This window comes from Eriocheir sinensis, chromosome 38, assembly GCF_024679095.1.
Source record: "Eriocheir sinensis breed Jianghai 21 chromosome 38, ASM2467909v1, whole genome shotgun sequence".
In the NCBI taxonomy this organism is placed as follows: Eukaryota; Metazoa; Arthropoda; class Malacostraca; order Decapoda; family Varunidae; genus Eriocheir; species Eriocheir sinensis.
The window spans coordinates 13,697,341-13,710,845 of record NC_066546.1 but is presented as its reverse complement, the minus strand read 5'-3'; the positions used below and the strand labels follow the sequence as shown (position 1 = coordinate 13,710,845).

Below are 13,505 nucleotides of genomic sequence, written 5' to 3'. Positions count from 1 at the left end.
TTTCCTTATAATTTCTTTCTTCTCTCTTTCTTTTCCACATGCTCATTCCTTTTTCTTTGCCTTTTTCCTGTTTTTTCCTTATAATTACTTGCCTTTCTCATTCTTTTCCACATGCTTATTCCTTTTTCTTTGCCTTTTTCCTGTTTTTTCCTTATAATTATTCGCTTTCTACATGCTCATTCCTTTTTCTTTGCCCTTTTCCTATTTTCCCTTATAATATCTTGCCTCTCTCATTCTTTTCCACATGCTCATTCCTTTTTCTTTGCCCCTTTTCCTGGTTTTTCCTTATAATTACTTGCTTTCTACATGCTCATTGCTTTTTCTTTGCCCTTTTCCTGGTTTTCCCTTATAATTACTTGCTTTCTACATTTCCCCTATAATTACTTGCCTCTCATTCTTTTCCACATGCTTATTCCTTTTTCTTTGCCCTTTTTCCTGGTTTTCCTTATAATTACTTGCTTTCTACATGTTCATTCCTTTTTCTTTGCCCTTTTCCTGGTTTTCCTTATAATTACTTGCTTTCTACATTTCCCCTATAATTACTTGCCTCTCGCATTCTTTTCCACATGCTTATCTCTTTTTCTTTGCCTTTTCCTGGTTTTTCCTTATAATTACTTACTTTCTACATGCTCATTGCTTTTTCTTTGCCCTTTTCCTGGTTTTTCCTTATAATTACTTGCTTTCTACATTTCCCCTATAATTACTTGCCTCTCTCATTCTTTTCCACATGCTTATTCCTTTTTCTTTGCCTTTTTCCTGTTTTTTCCTTATAATTACTTTCTACATGCTCATTTCTTTTTCTTTTCCCTTTTCCTGGTTTTCCTTATAATTACTTGCTTTCTACATTTCCCCTATAATTACTTGCCTCTCTCATTCTTTTCCACATGCTTATTCCTTTTTCATTGCCCTTTTTCCTGGTTTTCCTTATAATTACTTGCTTTCTACATGCTCATTGCTTTTTCTTTGCCCTTTTCCTGGTTTTCCTTATAATTACTTGCTTTCTACATTTCCCCTATAGTTACTTGCCTCTCTCATTCTTTTCCACATGCTTATTCCTTTTTCTTTGCCCTTTTCCTGGTTTTCCTTATAATTACTTGCTTTCAACATGTTCATTGCTTTTTCTTTGCCTTTTTCCTGGTTTTCCCTATAATTACTTGCTTTCTACATTTCCCCTATAATTACTTGCCTCTCTCATTCTTTTCCACATGCTTATTCCTTTTTCTTTGCCCTTTTTCCTGGTTTTCCTTATAATTACTTGCTTTCTACATGCTCATTGCTTTTTCTTTGCCCTTTTCCTGGTTTTCCTTATAATTACTTGCTTTCTACATTTCCCCTATAATTACTTGCCTCTCTCATTCTTTTCCACATGCTTATTCCTTTTTCATTGCCCTTTTTCCTGATTTTTCCTTATAATTACTTGCTTTCTACATGTTCATTGGTTTTTCTTTGCCCTTTTCCTGGTTTTCCCTTATAATTACTTGCTTTCTACATTTCCCCTATAATTACTTGCCTCTCTCATTCTTTTCCACATGCTTATTCCTTTTTCTTTGCCCTTTTTCCTGGTTTTTCCTTATATTTTCTTGCTTTTTTCATTCTTTCCGTCCCGGGTGCAAGATCGACCCTCCTGCGCAGTGTTATGGCTTCGAGCTGATCCAGGCTCCCCTTATTATTGTCTTTATCTCCCCCGCGCCAGCATGTCCACGATGGTCAACAAGTACGATGCGTGAGTAGACATTGAGGTTTTATAATATGGTGGTAATATGTCTTTAGAGTCCCTGGTTATTATGTATTAGAGGGGAGAGATGACGGTCGTATGTCCTCCACGCATTGTTTCAGCATTCCTCGTTCTTATCTTTGTGTTTGGAATTTGTGTTTTTGTCTTTTATTTTCCCCTTAATAGATTTTTGGGGAAGGATTGTTTGGTTTGGTAACGTTAATTGGGGGGTTTTTACTCTGTGGGTCTTGTTCTAGAGTGGCAGAAGTGTCCAGTCTGTTCAGCATTCCTCGTTCTTATCTTCGTGTTTGGAGTTTGTGTTTTATCTTTAATATTCATCTTAATAGGTTTTGGGTAACATTATCAGGGGACTTTATACTCTATGGGTCTTGTACTAACGTGACAGTCGAGTGGCAGAAGTGTCCAGTCTGTTCAGCATTCCTCATTCTTATTTTCGTGTTTGGAGATTGTGTTTTATCTTTAATATTCATCTTAATAGGTTTTGGGTAACATTATCGGGGGACTTTATACTCTATGGGTCTTGTACTAACGTGACAGTCGAGTGGCAGAAGTGTCCAGTCTGTTCAGCATTCCTCATTCTTATCTTCGTGTTTGGAGTTTGTGTTTTATCTTTAATATTCATCTTAATAGGTTTTGGGTAACATTATTGGGGGACTTTATACTCTGTGGGTCTTGTACTAACGTGACAGTCGAGTGGCAGAAGTGTCCAGTCTGTTCAGCATTCCTCATTCTTATTTTCGTGTTTGGAGTTTGTGTTTTATCTTTAATATTCATCTTAATAGGTTTTATTCATCTTAATAGGTTTTGGGTAACATTATCGGGGGACTTTATACTCTATGGGTCTTGTACTAACGTGACAGTTGAGTGGCAGAAGTGTCCAGTCTGTTCAGCATTCCTCATTCTTATTTTCGTGTTTGGAGTTTGTGTTTTATCTTTAATATTCCCGTTAATAGGTTTTGGGTAACATTATCAGGGGACTTTATACTCTATGGGTCTTGTACTAACGTGACAGTCGAGTGGCAGAAGTGTCCAGTCTGTTCAGCATTCCTCATTCTTATTTTCGTGTTTGGAGTTTGTGTTTTATCATTAATATTCATCTTAATAGGTTTTGGGTAACATTATCTGGGGACTTTTTTACTCTGTGGGTCTCGTACTAGTGTGACAGTCGAGTGGCAGAAGTGTCCAGTCTGTTCAGCATTCCTCATTCTTATCTTCGTGTTTAGAGTTTGTGTTTTATCTTTAATATTCCCGTTAATAGGTTTTTGGGAAGGATTGTTTGGTTTGGTAGCATTATTGGGGAGCTTTCTAATGTGTGGGTCTTGTACTACCAGGTAGGGTGACAGTGTCCAGTCTGTTCAGCATTCTTCGTTCTTTTCTTCATGTTTGGAGTTTGTGTTTTATCTTTAATTTTCCCCTTAGCAGATTTTTTGGAAGGATTGTTTGGTTTGGTAACATTATCAGAGGACTTTATACTCTGTGGGTCTTGTAATAGCTTGACTGTTCTTATCCTCGTGTTATTACATGTCAAACCCGAGACGTTTCGGGTCCCTACAAAGGTCGGTGTAGGGGCCATTCTACAAGACCAATCTGAAAAGTTTCGGGTCCCTGCAGAGTTCGGGATGAATAACTCTGTAGGGACCCAAAACTTCTTGGATTGGACTTGTAATACGGCCCCTAAATGCACTGCACTCACAACATGACTGATTGAAGATGAACAGGAGGAGGCCTTGATGACTGGGGAGACTTTGATGGAGAGGAGGAAGAAGAGAAAAAAGTAATTAAAACTATCTGAAGGATTACTTAGATTTTAATGGCATTCACCAGCTACAGCAAGGGACAGATTGAAGACATGGGGGCCACATTAACAACGAGGAGGAATTAATAAAGTACAAAGAAAAATCTAAGGCTGAAAGTATGCCCAAGGCCAGATATTAAGAAGGAATTTTAAGTCCAAGATAAAATACTGGCAAGGAATAACAATTCCAAGATAAGAAACTTGAAAGGATTTACAGTTCAAGGGAAGAAACTAAGGGGTAATTAGGTCCAAACAAGAATCTTAGAAAAAAATTAAAAGTCAAAATAAGAAACTGGGAAGGAATCACAAGGTAGAAACTGGGGTATTACTCTACAATTACGCCCAACTCACCCTGATAGGTGGTGCCATTATTTCTGGATAGTTTTTAAGATGCTATTCATGACTGATAACCATGTCCCTCACAAATTGTTATTTTCTGATATATGAAAAACTAATTAATCCCTAATGTGTATTTTATTGTGATAGTTTACTATATTTTAGCAGTAATGAGTTATTTTCCTAAGTGGCCTTATTGAACACCTGTCCATTTACTTCTTTCTGCAGTTTTGGAAGTTAATTAATTCTTTTGATTGTCCATCAGACTTAAAAATAATGACGATTCCGGTGAGGAAGACAATGGCAGCAGAGATTTGAAAGAAATGGATAAACCTCTGGTAAGTTTCCAGTCCATCTTCTGTCTCATAATTTAACTTGAACTTTCCTCTTAGAAGTAAGAGATATATTTGTTTTCACAGATTATACTTCATGCTGTATTTCTAGTCATATGAAAAATTGGCATGCCATATACATTTTACTCTTTATATCTTCACTCATGTAAAGTAGTAATGTTTGAATTATTATGTCTGCCATGACTGATCCTTGTGCTTGCAGCCCCCAGTGGAGGTTAAGCCTGGGGATCATCGCTTGCAGTTCACTTACTCCATCTGGTTCAGTAGAAGAGCACCAGGCAAGCAGGCAACCACCCAAAATTATGACCAGAACCTCAAGCTGATTGGGAGGTGAGTGGTAATTGTAATAGATGCCCAGTAGTTGTACCATGTATTTCATGTCTTATTAATTGAAGCAGTGCCTTATATGACTAACAAAAAAAATTATGACAAAAATATCAGGCTGGCAGGGTAGAGTGGGAAAATATTAAAGAGGCTATACTGTTATTTCAATGGTATAATCCTTCATTATTGTACTTGTCTATTTTAGAGGGATAACTGAGTTTTGTAATGTGCAGTATAGTCTTCGTTATTCAATAGAAGTATGATATCATTTCTTTATAATACTGAATTTTACCTTTAACCCTCTTCTCTTCGTGTGTGTTTGTGTGTGTGTGTGTGTGTGTGTGTGTGTGTGTCAGGTTTGCCTCGGTGGAGCAGTTTTGGGGTTACTACAGTCGCCTAGTGCGGCCAGCTGACCTCAATTCACACTCAGATATACACATCTTCAAAGACGGCATCAAACCCATGTGGGAGGTAGGTAGCTAGGGTTAAGGTCACCTCTTCTATTATGATTATCTGTACATCTATCTTTCTTTCTCAGGATGGTGTATGAATAATGTTGGGCTTTTTTATCAGGCTTTTTATTTTTATTTTATTTATTTATTTTTTTCTTTTCCTTTAGCTGCTTCTGTTACTGTAAAAAAAGGGGTCAAGTACAGGAAAGAAGCCATGCATCAGTATATCATCCTAACCTCATATAAAAGACCTTTCAAAAGCACATGCTCTTAGATATTTAAAATCATAAACAATATTAACCTTGTATCCAAAATGCTGTAATACTCTCTGTCACTACTTGATAATCATTCTGAGTTGGCTCAAATTGTCTTTCCCCAACAGGATGGTGCAAACAAAAATGGTGGCAAGTGGATTGTGCGACTGAGGAAGGGCCTGGCATCCCGCTGCTGGGAGAACATGATCCTGGCCATGCTGGGGGAACAGTTCATGGTCGGGGACGAGATATGTGGAGCCGTCATATCCGTGCGCTTCCAGGTGAGGGAGACAGGAGTCATTGTGGGTAGCTAATTTATGTCTGATTTTATCTATGCCTGTAGTATTTAACTTGCACAGTGCAATCACCATATATATATAGATATATATATATATATATATATATATATATATATATATATATATATATATATATATATATATATATATATATATATATATATATATATATATATATATATATATATATATATATATATATATATATATATATATATATAGACACAGCAGCAAATTAAAGGAATTCTGGAAAGTTACTGCCTATATGAAATTTGAGTGAAAAATGTTTCACTTTCTTAAACCACTTTTTACTTATTTTCACATTATTTCTATATTGTATATGATTTTATGAGTGGATAACAAAATATTTGAAAATCATCCAGCACTCAGGAGGTTAAAAGACCATCCCACTCCCTTACCTATAATACAAAGCACAGAAGTGATGACAATAGCCAATTTTCAGTCCCACATTAATTCAACACTTGTATTAACAGATTAAATACCATAACTTATACTAGTGGTTAGCTATATGTGGAAGATGCTTTGTCAGAATCAGTTTAGTACTATTTTGTTTAGAATAAAAATGAAATTACTTCCAATATTTTAAAGTAAATTTATGTATTGTTGAATTTAAGCTCACTCAGCATCCACAATGTTTCCCATACCCTGACAGGAGGACATCATCTCAGTGTGGAACAGGACGGCGCAGGACACGGCCACCACCACGCGCATACGGGACACCCTCAAGCGCGTCCTCAACCTCCCACCAAACACCGTCATGGAGTACAAGACCCACAACGACTCTCTCAAGTACGTGGATGTTTGTTTTGTGGTTGTTATTTTTTTTCCCTTTAGTAGCACTACTTCTAGCTCTTCTTTCCCATTGTCTTTTGCTGCCATGCTCTGTTCTCTTTTTCTGCCTCATCCATTATCTTTTTTCAGCTTGCATTGGCTCTGTTTGAGTGTGTGTGTGTGTGTGTATGTGTGTATGGTGTATGTGTCATATGTTGAGAAAGAAAATAAGTTGGAGATTGTATTTAAATATGAGAGGTTTGTTGGAAATAATAGATATGAGTGGGCATAGAAAGGCTTAGTTACTAGAATTAAAACTGTGCCGTGAAATGTGCAGAAGTTTTTTACTTTATTTATTTTTTTATTTATTTTTATGTGTGACCTATAATCCTGCATCCTCTTTTCATGAAAGTGAGTAGAAGGCAGGGCTGTTGTTAGGGTGTGGGCTTCGGGGGCTTTAGCTGTGAATCTTTTCAATAATTCAAATTGCTTAAAAATAATCCTGGGAGAGCATGCCCAAAAATCACCTAGAACCTATGCCATTATTGTGTATGGATCTTCAGAATGCTGGGTTAAGTCCCCAATGTCCTGATTATCTAGCAACAGCCCTGGTGGCAGCATGACAGACCTTGATACAAAACAAAGCTTCATATATTGTCTGTGGCATTGCCTTCTTCATAACCTGTCAAGGTGTGGAAAATGAATACTGGATGGTGTGTGGATGTCAGTGTGGTGCACATTGGCTGGTCTTAATCCTTTGACTGATGCTTTCTCTTTTTTTATCAAGTCTGGGCACTCTTCCATGCTCAGTGTTGGAAAGGGGGCTGTGAAGTTGATGATCATAACATTATTGCAGTTTGTGAAAACTTTTGTCACTCACCTTACTGAAATCTAGTCTGTTTATTGATGTAATACAAAACTTTTGTCTACCCTTTGCTCTGATGCCCTGTTCCCTCCGGGGGCTCCCCTTGAGGGTGTAGCCATATACATCAGTTTCCCATTGAAAATTATGATTATTGCAACTATATTTATCATACCTCAGGCACTGGACAAAGGCACTGCATTAAACTAATTTGGTTTTCCAAATAGCTTGACCTTAATAGATTTCTTTTTTAGCAGGAAGTTAGTTATGACAAATATCATATAATTGTAAGACTTGCAACATTATTTTTTTGTGTTAGCACTGAAGACCAAGAAGCATGAGTCCCATAGAATGGTCTTATCATAGATTTAGTGATCCATTTATTTCTTTTTTGCTTATAGTGTATGCTGAGGAACATATTTACATTAAACTCTTGCCAAATGTCTAATGGGAGCTTGAAAAATGAAGTTATAAGTGAAAGTATTACTTGTATGACATTCAAAGATATGTTAAATGGATTTTTGTTTTTACCACCTAGAATTTCAACCCTTCAAAACCCTCCTCACAATCGGCATCCATCACCCAGTTCTCATTTTAATAAGTGCTAGAATATTTCTTTGCCAGATCAATACTCTTTTTGGTCACCTATAAGTTCCTCAACATTTTGTTCTGTAGACTCAGGATACTTAAACTTCCTCACAATATCAGTGTTTGATGCACCACTTTCAGTGAGTTGATCAATCCTTCATTTATCCTTAACAGAGTGGGCACACTGATTGTATCTTTGTCACTTAGCTTTGAGGGTTTTTCCCCACTCCCTCCCCAAACCCCCCATAGGCAAAAATGTAGAAACCATTATCAACCACTGACCTTAGCCAGTAATGGCCATAGAGGCAAAACTGTCACCTGTAGGAAGACCAGGGCCCAAGAGAGGGGGGGAGCTGGTATATCAGCACCAGAGCCCGGCCTCATAGGGGGCTCAGGCATGATGTGTGTAAATTAAAAGATTTTCATAGCTAATAGTGTTTAAAACAATTATAGTAATTACTTGCAGCACCAGGGCCCATTGGTAGCTCTATCTGGCGCTGAGGAAGACACTTCATTTCACCAAGCATGGTAAAAAGTGAGAATGAGCATTGGGGTGGCAAACAAACACTATCCTTGGTGGGCTCAGGCACTTCCTGCAAAATCCCAGTTGTTCAAGAGCATCCAAATGCTATGAAAGACTTTTGGTATAGTAGTTCAACATTTTTGTTGGAAATATTATTGTGGAAGATATTATTGGCAAGAGCCTACTGGACTAAATAAAGATAGGTAAAATGATGGATAGCAAACTCGGTACAGCAAATTAAATGATGCATTTTTACAGTTCCTTGCTAACTAACTATCTTTTAATGCAAAATATCATATATTACTAATTTTTAATAATATATATATTTTCTTAGGTTCCTGCATGTAGGTTAGGATAGCTATATCTCTAACTCAAGATTTTTCACATCTGCTTCTCTGTGTTTTTAATATGGTTTTCAACCCCGACACTTAACAGTAAACCACATTGAGGAGCAGTTGTACTTTTACCAGAACATCTTTTTTCTACTTGCATGGCTTGATGCATGGATCCTTGGAGTGCCTATACTGCTCTTAGAAAGTTTTATTTATGCCTATCTATAATAAAATAAGACAGTTTACTCATCAGTTTTACAAAATTAAATTACAGTATGTTATTTGCTAGTTCTATATAAATACTTTTTGTTTGCACTGAAATCAGTATACATGTATTAAATTCCATTGGAATTCATGATTCATAAATTTGTTATATGTTAAGGTTGTGTTCCTTTGTTAAGTGAGGGCAGTGGCTAGTCTTTGTCCCAGAGAGTGTCCATGGAATTGCCTTGTTGGATTGGTGTTGTCTGAGTCTGATCCTTCCCACTCTGTGCACTAAGAAGCAGGAGTTAGTACTTCTATGCAAGGATAGTTAAAATTAATGTTCTTATTTGTCAAGAGAACTATTAATAATGTAGGTGAAGTCTTTTGAGATGAGCTTTTTACTTCTAGTCCTCATATTAAAAAAATATATATTAAAGCCTTTGAAATGAAAGCCAATAATAAAATCAATAAATAGGAATTTATCAGCCTCTGAATGTACATTTTTTGATACTGAACTTATTTGAAGAGGAAACTCCTAGCATTACTTACACTAACCTTGATACGCTTATTGTTTGAAATTTCTAAAAATTTAGATAGAGTGAGGCCTAAACTTTAAAAATAATTGTAAGTTCATCTATAACTATAAACTTATGTAGGAAAAAAGAATGTAGATTTAAGTACTAAAAAATGTTCAGACTCTTGAAAAACTCAGGAAAAGTAAATAAATTTTGCATGTCAAATTAGCACCTTTTTGTATTGTTTTAAGGGATTCAGGGGAACGGGTAGCCACTGCCTCTCCCTCAGTGTGTCACAATATTGTCTCACCCTTATTTTGGCCTCTTGCACTGACCCTCGCTAGGCACACCCACCACTCCACCAGCAGCTTCCTCCGCAAACCTGGCCCCCTCCACTGATGTCTCCACCCCTACAACCTTCCCCATTTGCCTGGAAGTGAGGAGGAGGAGGAGGAGAAAGAAACGGAAGTGTGTTTTGGGGAAAAGGGAGAGGCAGGAGATTCTGGAATATTGAAGAGACACCAACCGTTCTCTGGTTTTGGCTGTGTGAGTGAGGTGTTCTGAATCATTAGATGTATGTACGTACGTATGTATGTTTTTTACCCAGTGTTCCCATGCTCAAATGTTTATGAACATTCAGAAGGACCCCTGTAGTGTGATCAGGATATTAGGACGTCTATGAACATAGGTTCAGAATATAAAGGTTTAAGTAACATCACCCTGTAAGTAATGGGATGTAAGATTACTGACACTGTTGACAATGATAATGATGCACAAGCAGTAGTCCCTCACAAAGAGGTTATGGTCAGTGTTACACAATAATTATCAATAAGGTCTTGTACCACTAAGGAAGTTCAGCCCATATAAACCCTTGAGACAGCTGCCTTGGCTGGGAATATCATCAAATAAAAGTGACAGACATTGCCAACACAAATGATTGCAAAATAAGTTAAATTTCTTGTGATAAAATGTTTTAACCTTGCACAACAAAGTAATGACTACTGTGTGTAAGGCCACTTACTGCTCTTTGAAATCTGTGAGCATCAAGGCTTCATTGCTGAACCAAGTACAGCCACTGTTAGTGGGTTTGACTCACTGTGTGGGTTGTGTCATTGTCATGAGTCATCAGGAGTGTAGTATTATGATAAGAAATTAACTGTTTTTGATAGAATTTTTACTATACATACTGAATGATTTTCTGAATCACATTATACCCTTTTTCACACTCAATCAGAGCTAGGCTGACTAAATAAGAACTTAACTTATGAAGAGAAACAACTTTTAAAGATTTTTCTCTTTGGTATTTATATCAGAATACAAAATAAAGACTGCAGTCTCTCTTCCTGAATATTAATACTCTCCACTGTATATATGCTTACAGATATTCATATTTTTCTTATTGATATATGTATTATTATCTTAATTTATTAAGTACCCAGTAGGGAATGCAAGTTACAGGTGTGAACGCCTTTCAGCCCTGTGATTCACTTTACTTTTTTGTATTGCCATACAAACATCCCAACTAAACATTGTTTTAAATGTTAGTGAAGTGAGGTCATGTGAATGACTCCTTTGTGTAAAATATTGGCCATAAACAGCCCTCATTGGGCAAGAAATATATTCCTTTGCTGCGAAGGTAACATTGAGGGATTATGTGTTGGAACAAGTTCAGTGATGTACTAAAACAGTCCAGACAAGTTGGACATTTACATATACATCTATGAAGGTCAGTAGTGTGTGAAGGCAGATAATTTATCACATGTGTTTGTGAGGGACCAGTGTAATAACTTCTCTTTTAGTAGCAGGTACTGTACGTACACTAACAAGGGGTTGCTGATATCTGTTCATTGTCTTGTTATCAACAAGCTTTGGTTTCTCTTCTAGCAAATTTATCTTTTTGCCCGCTGAGCAAAAATATGTAGACATTGTAGACCGGTGTTTCATGCCTTCAGGTTTTCTCTCTGGCCCTTGATTTTGTTTATACACAAGTAGGGAAAAATTCAATAGCTAAATAAATATTAAATAATATCACAGTCTATGATAGACCCTAAATGATGAATTTCATCTGCATAACATTAAATTGATTTGTGTTGCTAACATTTTCACCATATCTACTGAAATTGATTGCTGATAAATCATGAAAGGTACACTGTGCTGCAAATGTTCAATCCTTTGGTACTCTTGATGAATAATGAGAACTGCTTATTGCTAAAAACAATCTGGACCCAGACCTGCAGAATGAGCCATGCACCTGCTGGAGTCCTGGAGTGCATAGCAGGGGAACTCATGTACCTGCACAAAGCCTGCCCAAAGGTATAGACACAGCTACATGAGTCTGCAGCAGGCACATAGTCTTGCCTTGTATGTCACTCTCGGCCTCTTGTCATGCCTTGCTGTACTTCCCACAGCAGCCATTCCCACAGGTGTTTTGGGGTCCAGGAAGGCTCTTTGATCCCACTGAAGGGTTTGAGGCAATGGTGGCTTCCACATACTAGTGGGCTCATTGTATTACTTGATTCCTCAGTAGACAGCATACTTGAATCAGTTCAAAAAGAGTAATGTCACATCAGTCAACATACAGGTTTATTCAGCATTGGGCAGCATGACATGTTCCTTCCTGATTTTTTCCTTTTTAAACACAATTGTCCCTTAACATTAGGGAGGGTTGAGGGCAAGGACCCCATGAATACAAATAGTCAATCTCCCTAATGCACCTGAAGTCATGTGTCAAAAAGGCCATTAAATCTAATTTGGGTGCTTGCAAATTCAGTCATCAAAGAGTGTGTAGCATCATACTGTAATGTATGCGTCACATTCACACTTTCACTCAAACTCTTGAGTTGCCCACCAATAATGCTGGCAAGGGACCCTGTGAATTTGTGAATTCACAAACATTAAAGCTACAAATGTTTAGGGTCAATTTTATGTTGTCAAAAATGTTTCTGTAATATTGCTATATTCAAGCTAAGTTTGTGGTGGCACTTAATGGATGCATCTCCCATTTTGATTCCCTGGTGCCTTGCAGAGATCGGTTCAGCTTTCGCAACACGAGGGCGGCAGATGGCTTCGCCCACAGAGCCGACACCTTCCTGAGATAAGGTCCTGCTGTGTCCTTCAGGTGGTCCAACAGACACCTCCCACTTCCATCCTGCTTCTTGTGTACATGGCTGCAAAATAGACCTTCATAAACTTAACCTGGTGTTCATATTTCCCTTGGTCAAACTGATGATGGTGATTTTGGTTTTGTAAGTGTATTGTTGGCCCATTAGCGCACTGATAAGAAAAAAATAATTTTGTGATAGAGGAAGCAGTTTTTCATTGTAGCCTATTGTTATCAGAACCACATTGTTTGAGTCAACAAATATTATCAAGTTTACTTCAGAAAATTTAATATGGAAATTTTACTATTATTAATGGTGCAGCATCTACCAGTATAATTTTGCCTCATACATAAGGCATTACTGAAGATTATTTTGTTGCAAGTAGAAAATCAGTATTTTAATGATGCAGTGATTAATTTATGATGTAGCCTATTAGGCATTGTTTTCCAAACAATGCTCTCCATTAAAATTTCCATAAGTTTGACAGGATTATGATGTTCAACTATATACTTGCCCTGTAGATACTCACTAATAGGCTAACAGGAAGCCATTATGTTCTTGCTTTACATGTTGGCCAGATTAAAACTTAGGCTTCTGTCATTCCTTTTTATTACTATGGCACTCACCAATTTGATTTTAGGCCCACCACTGTCAGTTTCACTATTTAAAATATTATTTTCATAAGCAAGCCTTCCAACGCAGCTGTAATAAGAAAATACAGGGAGAAAAAATAAATTCAGTGAATGGAATCAATTCTTTTCATATTTTGAGAGCGATGGAATGCAGTGGTGGTGAAGTTAGCCCCGCAAAATCAAGTATAAATGTGTAAGGAAAACACACTGCAATTTGATTTTAGGCTACATATTACTCTCTCTCTCTCTCACTCTCTCTCTCTCTCTCTCTCGATATTGCCATTGTATTCTAATATTAATGAGAAGAAATAGCAGCAATCTGTCAGCTAAAAGGTAAAAAAGGAGCAAGCGAGGGAGTACTGAGAAAGATATCGCAAGGCATGGAACGTACTATGACCTTGACTCACT

The 13,505-nt window shown here is 37.1% G+C and overlaps 1 protein-coding gene and 1 long non-coding RNA gene across 7 annotated transcripts; both read left to right on the top strand.

Annotated features, from left to right (window-relative positions):
- The first annotated feature begins 1,568 nt into the window (after positions 1–1,568).
- LOC127008699 (eukaryotic translation initiation factor 4E type 2-like) lies at positions 1,569–12,558 on the top strand. 5 transcript variants are annotated; one of them, XR_007761261.1, is made up of 8 exons: positions 1,569–1,723; positions 4,132–4,204; positions 4,422–4,549; positions 4,900–5,014; positions 5,378–5,530; positions 6,222–6,358; positions 9,709–9,910; positions 12,390–12,558. XR_007761261.1 is itself a non-coding variant. In XM_050881025.1 (8 exons), the coding sequence occupies exons 1-7, from the start codon at positions 1,695–1,697 to the stop codon at positions 8,273–8,275; spliced, it is 654 nt and encodes a 217-aa protein (XP_050736982.1). In that variant the 5' UTR covers positions 1,569–1,694; the 3' UTR covers positions 8,276–8,318; positions 9,709–11,392. The 5 variants fall into 5 exon arrangements, 4 of the variants coding, with proteins under 4 accessions (XP_050736982.1, XP_050736980.1, XP_050736981.1 ...); XM_050881025.1 differs by lacking the exon at positions 12,390–12,558 and adding an exon at positions 8,257–8,318 and having other exon boundaries at positions 9,709–11,392; XM_050881026.1 differs by lacking the exon at positions 9,709–9,910 and adding an exon at positions 3,347–3,509 and having other exon boundaries at positions 1,630–1,723.
- On the top strand, positions 1,734–3,335 carry LOC127008700 (uncharacterized). Of its 2 annotated transcripts, XR_007761263.1 has the most exons (4): positions 1,734–2,061; positions 2,214–2,365; positions 2,537–2,688; positions 2,994–3,335. It is a non-coding gene; the product is annotated as an uncharacterized LOC127008700 (long non-coding RNA). The 2 variants fall into 2 exon arrangements; XR_007761262.1 differs by having other exon boundaries at positions 1,734–2,365.
- Positions 12,559–13,505: the final 947 nt, after the last annotated feature.